At 45.3% G+C, this 10120-nt stretch overlaps 1 protein-coding gene across 2 annotated transcripts in view; it reads left to right on the top strand.

Moving 5' to 3' along the window:
* The first annotated feature begins 250 nt into the window (after positions 1-250).
* dnah2 (dynein, axonemal, heavy chain 2) overlaps positions 251-10120 on the top strand; it is a 253765-nt gene continuing 243895 nt past the window's right edge. For both annotated transcript variants that reach the window (XM_046327988.1, XM_046327989.1), the window contains exons 1-5: positions 251-432; positions 1460-1641; positions 3539-3612; positions 4609-4779; positions 5323-5551. In XM_046327988.1, the coding sequence (XP_046183944.1) occupies positions 1494-1641; positions 3539-3612; positions 4609-4779; positions 5323-5551 (622 nt within the window). In that variant the 5' untranslated portion in view covers positions 251-432; positions 1460-1493. The remainder of the gene's footprint in view (positions 433-1459; positions 1642-3538; positions 3613-4608; positions 4780-5322; positions 5552-10120) is intronic.

Genomic DNA, 10120 nt, shown 5'->3' with positions numbered 1-10120 from the left:
TAATTATCACGATGACGAGATAACATGCTGATAACGTTACCGTACAATCAACTGGAAATCATTCGTTATGAGCAAATTAAGACAAGAAAGCTCACATCCCCATCGTGGTAGAGAGGGCTTGTCTTCTCGTTCTCGTAAGGTGCGATTGCAACAAGAAAGGGGTGACGAGCATGTGGAGCCCCACCTCTCCGGTGCCGTTTCTATGGAGACGTGTCTACAAGCGCGCCTCAACACAAAGCCAGAGAGGGGAGCCAACAACCATCGAAGAAACCGATACAGTTGTCTAGCCAGTTTACTTCAAAACTGTTTTATCACGCCATTCCGTATCTAGTGGTTTTAGAGTATGTAAGAATAAACAGTATTGATGTAGGTGTTAAAGCTAGGTAAACCATTAAACACGTGGAGTTGCATAAAGTTATTACCTGACGGAAGGTAAGGTGGTTGTCAAGTAGCTAGCGACGTTACCGGAGCTACCAGTTGGTAGCTAACTCTATTTGGTCTGCAGCTAGCTAGTGAAATGCTGAAAAGTCATTCTACTTATATACAAATGTACAATTTTGGAAAGGAAATGATGGATTTAGCATGCCTTCAGAGGCAAACCCACCCTGCAATAAGATAATGACAAGCTTACAAAGAAAGAAATCTGTATCGAGTTACATTAGCTAGCTACAGTATGTTCAATATACAGTAGCTAAGCATGTTTTAATGCTCACTTGACACTCGTTAACTCCAACTGGGACAATTCTTGGTGTCTTTCCTCTGCAATAACCCGTCCACTGTTTGACATTAAATCCCAGTACTGTGTCTCTAACAGTTCGTTCATCTCTGCCAGAAGCAGACTCAGTCTATATTAATGTTGTTGATCACTGTCAACTTTACCTGCTCCCTCCCATTTCACATCTAAAGGGAGGGTGGATTTCAAAGGGTTTTCTGCTAACTTTCTTTTTATTACTCCCTTTCTCTTCTTCCCTCAATAACCTGTCTCTGTTATTACATAGCTACAGCCCTTAGAAACAGACAACTTGGGAGCTTAATCAAAGTTTTAATAAAGACATGGTCACCCTGCCAGCTTTGACAAGTGAGGTGGCTGGCTAAAGCAGAGAGGGGATATCAGCCCCAGATAGATAAATAGTGCATGAACCTGTTGCCGTTTAGCGTTTATTACTTTTGTCTCAGATGTTTCCTCCAGACAGCAGGAATGTCTGTCTCACACAAATTTGCAAGCATTTACTCCCTTGGCTGGACCACCAGATTGTCCTAGGGAAAGGGAAAAGGCTGATACCTAGTCAGTTGTCCAACTGAATGTATTCAACTGAAATGTGTCTGCCACATTTAATCCAACCACTCTGAATCAGAGGGAATAGGGTTTCCTATGGAGGGGACTTAATGGCTCAGTTTGTTCACCTTCACTGAGTCAGTGTATCAGTATATCTTTATTTTAAAAAATTCTCCTCTCCAGCTGACGACAAACATCAGGGGCTGGTTCGTTGGCCATGGCGGACCCAGAGACGCCCCGCTCGGCCAAGTCCTCGGGCAAGTCCAAGCGCTCCAGCTCTGGTAAGAGCAAAAAGGCCAAGAACCAGAGCATCACGCCTGCTCCCGGGGAGAGCCTGCCTGAAGACAAGGAGACGCAGCCTGGAGGTAAAGGCCTAGAGGAGACATAACCAAACCTGAGTGCCAGGAAGTCTGTTTGTGTTATCGTGCCAACTCCTTGTCCCTCATTGTCCACCCTCTGCTGGGTCGGAACAACAGGATGCATCCGGTGTTTAGGGGAAATGGAAAGAGAGCCTGTGATGCCAAGTCTGCTTTTGGACTTTCATAAGGTGACACTCTTAACTCCTCCTCCACATTTACTGGATTGGTTGAACAGTGCAGAAGAGAACCTCCCCTACAAATGTTCTCGGCAGGACCAGAAAGAAAAACGCCTGCTACGTTAAGTTACTCATCGTCATACCGAACAGCAATAGAGTTGGCAGGATTACACAAACAGATCTTGGACAAGGCTAACATGACCAAACCTGGATTCTAAATACTAACTAGTCTAGCATGTCACACAACCAGACTCGTGTTCAGGTGGACGCGATCAAACGCTATAAACGTTGCACATAGATATACTGTATCATGTATAGAGCAGCTTGCCATTGCCTTACATCAGACAGCGCGTCGATTCCGCCTGCACGGATGTGTCTCGTTTCTCGCAACGGACAGTGGGATAGATGAAGAGTAGGCAGGCTACAATGGGCTGTCTAACGTTCAAAAATATTACCTAGGCGACATTGTCTTTTTGCCGAACCCCATTTCTGCCTCCAAACAGTCTAAATTAATCTAAGCTAAAACAATACATTTGTCAATAATGTTGATGTTTTTTGGTGAAGAATTCGGCCCATTTTACGTCTAGCTCATGATTATGAGCAGTATTTCTGAAGTTTGACTATGGGCACAAAAGCTAGCATAAGTCACTGAAATCATCTTTGACTGAAAAAATGCTTTAAGATAACAGTCAGTTCCTCTTAATTGTGGAGCTGCATGTCTACAACTTCAGGGTAGTTTAAACAGGCTAAGCAAGCTTTTCCTGTCAGTGAAGAACGAGCTAGCCGACTAGCTAGCTAGCTGCGTCAGTAAGCTAGCTAGCAACAACCATAGACATTAAAACAACAGTTAGCTACACAGCTAATCAAGTCACTGCACTGGCAACCAATGTCCTTGCACAGAATTTGTGCAGGAAATAGCCACCGTTTTGTTTTCTTTTCTCACTATTAAAACACTGTCACATATTTTTTAAAATAATTTAGCTAGCTGTTCTGCCAATTTCACTGAGAGTCATATGAAAGTGCAGTGATACATAAAAAAACTTTTCTCACAAAATTAGTTTACATTATTTGAATGGCGGACGCTCAATATTTCAACGTGAATATGAGTTCCACGTCCTGCAAGGCAGTTTGGTTGATGGAGGAGGAGTGACGCCCTCTGACACGAGACAATAACAGCAGGAAACGATTCCTTTTTCTCCACGTCACCTGGAAGCAGACGCCATCTGTTATGTCAGTCCGTTCTCCGTCATGTATTTCTACCTGAGAAGGTTGTGCCCTGCTGAACATGTCATCATGAACCATGCAACCATGCAGCTTGTTTTCTTCATAGCTCAAACGCTCCAAATGATTCAATTAAGCTATTTTTACACTCATTGATTCGGTTGCCAGAAGGTTATTCAAATGACAAGGCATAAAATAGATTTTTACAACAGATACTTTTATCCAAAATGTCTAAATTATGTAATTAAGTCATTAGAGGAGCAGACGTTTATCGTAGTTAATTAAAGGTTAAATAAAAAAAGAGGAAAAAAAAGATCCACTGCGGAAAGTAGTGACCGCACCCCCCAGAATGACAGAAAGAAGAAGGGATTATCTTGACAATACAGAAACTAAGATGTAGTTCTGAAAATCTGAGTCGGCCTGTCGCAGCAATTACATATGCGTATTGAAATGTGTTGTGTGTGTGTGTGTGTGTGTGTGTGTTTGCCTGTGTGTGTGACGCACAGAGGAGATTCAAGAGGAAAGCAGCCAAGGAACGGCTGTGACCATAGAAGAGGTGGACACGTACACCGTGGGCCTGGTAAATCCATCATGATACTGTATCCCCCCTATAGCGAGTGTCCTGTCAACAGTAATGAATTGACTGTCAAATACAATGTAGCATCAGAAGACTTACACACGATGGTATCAAATGACACTGTGTCTCCATTGCAGATTAGCACACACACGCGCACACACACACACACACACACACACACACACACACACACACACACACACACACACACACACACACACACACACACACACACACACACACACACACACACACACACACACACACACACACACACACACACACACACACACACACACACACACACACACACACACACACTACAAAACGTCAAAAGGCAGTTTCAGTCTATTGGACACAATGGTATAATTGTGGAGAACAGGATGGAGGTGATTTGTGAGCAGCTGGTCAGTGAACCTGCACAGTCACTGTCTCTCTCATCAATTGAATTAATATAATGAATTACCACTCTGAACACACACACGCACCCACCCACACAGAGATGGCATTTCCATGCAGTGACCGTAGCCCTGTGGAAGATGGAAGCAGCTGTGGCGCGTAGCGGGGGGGGGGTGGTGGGGGGTGTAGCTACAGTGTTTGTGATCTAACTCCCATCCGCTACACAGTCTGCCTGCTAACACATTCTACATTACAAGACAGCAGAGCAGAGCACCACAGCCCTGTATCTATCCTCATGGTAATATGACCATGACATATTTGGGTAATAATAACAGATTTTCGGGGGTAGGCTAGCTGTTTCTCCTCTGTCCTCTCCATAAAGAAATGATGCTGTATATTGTTATTATTGAAAAAGCCTCTGGGGGTTTGAAATTGTATGTAAAGGAAGACTGGATGGTGGAGGGGTACGGTGCTACTCAGTGACACGAGTAAGAACCCCTGTACAACTGTTGTTGTAAAATGGGCTTTATGAATACATTTCATTGATTTGATTATTTTCTTGTTTCAAGTTTTTCACCTTTCCCTTTTTTCCCTCTCCAGAGGATGCTGTTGAAAAACCGTGTGGCTCTGACTGGCATGTCGAAGCTGCCTTGGTCAGAGGAGAACGAGAAAGCCCTGGATAAGTTCATCTTGGACAGCTCCAACAGGACCCTCGTGGTCTACCCAGACCCCTACGCTGGCCTCCGGGTGGAGTACGCCATGCCATCTCAGGTACAGCCTCAATAACCGCTCATAACCTTCACTTGAGTCGAATTTCCACTTAGCCGTACATTGACGTCAATAGGAGACTTTAGTTGAATGAATGCTAGGATTTGCCCCGAAGTAGATATCCTTAAGTAGAGATCTCAGGTAGCTACTGCCCCAGCCCCAGCCCCAGCCCCAGCCCCAGCCCAACACAGTTAGAACAAGGTAGAGATCCTTCCTTGAGCGCCTTCCTCGTATTGCACCGTCAGTGCATTATTATTATTACAAATGATTGGAGCTTTGTAGATTGAGATAATGATGTCCCTGAATACCAAGCTCCGTCTAAAAGAGAAGAGAAATGTCTACGTTCTCAGGCGGCGCTACAAAAGTTAGTTTCCTCCTCCTAACACAAAGGAGAATCCGAGAATGCAGAATTTAATTATGTATTTTTTGACATCTTTCGCTAATGTGTTCAAACGTATAACCCACTGGTGTTTCCTGCCTCTCCCACTCCCCCCTCCTCTTTCTTCCAACCGTTGTCTGGCGCTCCTCCCCTCCCCCTCCCTACAGGTGGTAGACCAGCTGGCCTTCTTCGTCCGCTCTGATGGCGGTCTGATCCTTGAGGAGATGTTTGAGAGCACGGTGCAGTTTGGTACAGTGCGGGGCAACGCCACCGAGAGCCTGCTGAGGATGATGAATGGAGTGCACGCCCCCCAGGTCACCCTCAGCACCGCCTGGCCCGAGAGCATCAAGAACAACTACTCCGCCCACATGCATCGCTTCCTCACAAACCTCACAGGTAGGTGCTGCTAAGTCACAGGGGGCTCCTCGAGTCGTCACAGCGCCACCTAGTGTTAGCCTTCCACACATGCGCCACTTCACCACAGCGCCGCCCAGAGTTTTCACACAGTTCCTGCACTTCTTCCTCCCCAACTCCACAGGAGTCCCGCTTTCTCTCATCTATTGTAAACCCTCCACACCTTCACCTCCACTTCTGTCTATTTCATCCCCCTCTCTCTCCCCATGAGGTCCCATATCTAAGAACTAACCAGCTCAGACCTAAAAAAAAAAAAAAATATTCTGAGAGAGAACCTCTACAAAAATGAAGGTTAGACTCCATTTTTCCCTTTGACAAAATGACTGCTTTGACAGCAAACCATTGATCTGTTTCATGCTTCACGGTTGATTGAGTTGTTCTTTCATGTGTTGTAGCAGCCTATAGAGTCTTATTGTGTTATTGGTGCCTTATTCTTCTCAGTAAAAAGGTCAAGGTTCTGAGTAAAAGTGACCTCAATGAGGACACACGTAGTCATAATCATAGACACGCAGTGCAGTCAGAGTCACACACCATACACACCACACCGTACACACGGTACACACCGTACACACCGTATACACAGTACACACCGTATATACCGTACACACTGTACACACCGTACACACCGTACACACCGTATACACCGTACACACCGTATAAACCGTACACACACACCGTACGTATACACCGTACACACCACCGTACACACCGTATACACCGTACACACCGTATACACCGTACACACCGTATACACACCGTACACACACCGTACACACCGTATACACCGTACACACCGTATACACCGTACACACCGTATACACCGTACACACCGTATACACCGTACACACCGTACACCGTATATACACCGTATACCGTACACCGTATACACCGTACACACCGTATACACCGTACACACCGTATACACCGTACACACCGTATATACACCGTACACACCGTATACACCGTACACACCGTATACACCGTATACACCGTATACACACCGTATACACCGTACACACCGTATATACACCGTACACACCGTATACACCGTACACACCGTATACACAGTACACACCGTATATACCGTACACACCGTACACACCGTATATACCGTACACACCGTATACACAGTATACACCGTACAACCCGTACACACCGTTTACACCGTACACACCGTATACACCGTACACACCGTATACACCGTACACACCGTATACACCGTATACACCGTACACACCGTATACACCGTATACACCGTATACACCGTACACACCGTACACACCGTATATACCGTACACACCGTATACACCGTACACACCGTATACACCGTACACACCGTATACACAGTACACACCGTATATACAGCTCAGTCAGACTCGTGGGCTAATCAGCCAATGGTTTGTATTACACCGTATACACCGTACACACCGTATACACCGTACACACCGTATACACCGTACACACCGTATACACCGTATACACCGTATACACACCGTACACACCGTATACACCGTACACACCGTATACACCGTACACACCGTATACACCGTATATACCGTACACACCGTGTATACACCGTATACACACCGTATACACCGTATACACCGTACCCGTATACACCGTACACCGTATACACCGTACACACCGTATACACCGTATATACACCGTATATACACCGTACACACCGTATACACCGTATACACACACCGTACACACCGTATACACCGTACACACCGTATACACCGTACACACCGTATATACCGTACACACCGTATACACCGTATACACCGTATACACCGTATACACAGTACACACCGTATATACCGTATACACCGTATACACCGTACACACCGTATATACCATACACACCGTACACACCGTATACACAGTATACACCGTACAACCCGTACACACCGTTTACACCGTACACACCGTATACACCGTATACACCGTATACACCGTACACACCGTATACACCGTATACACCGTACACAGTACACACCGTATACACACCGTATACACCGTATACACCGTACACACCGTATACACCGTATACACCGTATACACCGTACACCGTATACACCGTACACCGTATACACCGTATACACCGTATACACCGTACCGTATACACACACCGTATACACCGTATACACCGTACAGACCGTATATACCGTATACACAACGTATACACCGTACACACCGTATATACCATACACACCGTACACACCGTACACACCGTATATACCATACACACCGTACACACCGTACACACCGTACACACACACACTTTTCACCTGAAGCAGCAGCTCAGTCAGACTCGTGGGCTAATCAGCCAATGGTTTGGGCAATATTAAATTCTGACAGTAGTACTTTCATTCTTAGTTTTTTTCTCTCTTCCCCCTAACTCATTTTATGGATCATATTCAGTCAATTGCCTAAGAAAAAATGAAACATTTCAAGGATACCATTCCTCCAGGGTAAACTAAACAACGCTCTTCTTGTTGCGAGATATCGACATGTGAAACTTACGAAGCCAAACAAATACTTGTGTTCGTCTCAATGGCACCCGATTCCATATATCGTGCACTACTTTTCAACAGATCCCAATGGCCCTGGTCAAAAGCAGTGCACAACATAGGGAGTATGGTGCCATTTGAGACTCGACCTATGCAACCACTGTGACTACAGATGATGCCTTTAATACAGTTATTCCATAAATATGTCGTTGAGGTGAGAGGCAGGGACAGCCCAGGTAATATGGCCTCTGGTGTACAGGTTTCACCCACGCCTGACACGCTGCACAGGCAAGCAGGAAGCAGGTACATGTGTCCAGAAGGCTAAGCTCTACCTCGTCCTCTGTGTCTTCATCCATTCACTTCAGTCTGCCAAAGGTCAACTGGATACATAGAAATACACAATGCACAACTAAATCTCTATCTATACACAGACATGTACAGGTACTTCTCCACCAAAGGTTCCCAATCAGACACACACACGGATTCAAGCAGACACACACCCAAAACATACACACCCGAAACAGCATTGCTCTGTAGTGGTTTTGTTCACCTTCGCTGCTCTGAGTTGTCTCATTATTTCTCCTTCTGTTTTTGTGTTCTTACTCTTCCCATAAAGGCCAGAGCATCTCTCTGTTGTGCTTCCAGTCTTGCTCTGTGTGTGTGTGTCTCTCTTTGTGTGTCTCCTAACTATCCTCCCAGTCAAGAGGCAGTACAGCCAGAGTCTCTGGTTCTCACTGATACTCCGACCCGGTTCTCTTTCATCTCTTCATTTATCAGGCCAACAACCACTTTCATTCAAACCATTTTTCTTTCATGTTTCTCTGCATTGTGGTTGTTTTTGGTCAACCTTTCACTCCTGCATTTCTCGCTCAAGTGGTGGGACATGTTTGAGGTGTATGGTGCAGGATGAGAGATGTTTGAGATGGTGCAGGATGAGAGATGTTTGAGATGGTGCAGGATGAGAGATGTTTGAGATGGTGCAGGATGAGAGATGTTGGAGATGGTGCAGGATGAGAGATGTTTGAGATGGTGCAGGATGAGAGATGTTTGAGATGGTGCAGGATGAGAGATGTTTGAGATGGTGCAGGATGAGAGATGTTTGAGATGGTGCAGGATGAGAGATGTTTGAGATGGTGCAGGATGAGAGATGTTTGAGATGGTGCAGGATGAGAGATGTTTGAGATGGTGCAGGATGAGAGATGTTTGAGATGGTGCAGGATGAGAGATGTTTGAGATGGTGAGAGATGTTGGAGATGGTGCAGGATGAGAGATGTTTGAGATGGTGCAGGATGAGAGATGTTTGAGATGGTGCAGGATGAGAGATGTTTGAGATGAGATGTTTGAGATGGTACAGGATGAGAGATGTTTGAGATGGTGCAGGATGAGAGATGTTTGAGATGGTGCAGGATGAGAGATGTTTGAGATGGTGCAGGATGAGAGATGTTTGAGATGGTGCAGGATGAGAGATGTTTGAGATGGTGCAGGATGAGAGATGTTTGAGATGGTTTGAGATGGTGCAGGATGAGAGATGTTTGAGATGGTGCAGGATGAGAGATGTTTGAGATGGTGCAGGATGAGAGATGTTTGAGATGGTACAGGATGAGAGATGTTTGAGATGGTACAGGATGAGAGATGTTTGAGATGGTACAGGATGAGAGATGTTTGAGATGGTGCAGGATGAGAGATGTTTGAGATGGTGCAGGATGAGAGATGCGGGGATCTGCTTCCTCTGACCTCTACAGTAGAAGTAGTGAACGTTGGTTTGCCCTGGTTCGTGTCGATGTCCTAGATATTTGAGCGTCGTCTACGTGACGGAGGGCAACACGTTACAGTGTTGAACCATTAGCTACCTTTGTTATCCTTAACACTGTTCTAGAGAAATACAACACCAGGCGTTTTCTAGGAAGTCCATTTCAAATGGCTGTATTTCTTGGAAATCAAATATATTAATGCTTCTGCATTCTTGATCTGCATTGTTGTCAACAACATAATATGATTAGATGGCGTTTCATATATTAATGTTTGTGTGTGTGTG

The sequence above is a fragment of the Oncorhynchus gorbuscha genome, linkage group LG25, assembly GCF_021184085.1.
Source record: "Oncorhynchus gorbuscha isolate QuinsamMale2020 ecotype Even-year linkage group LG25, OgorEven_v1.0, whole genome shotgun sequence".
NCBI classification, from domain to species: Eukaryota; Metazoa; Chordata; class Actinopteri; order Salmoniformes; family Salmonidae; genus Oncorhynchus; species Oncorhynchus gorbuscha.
This window is presented reverse-complemented; position numbering and strand designations above follow the sequence as displayed.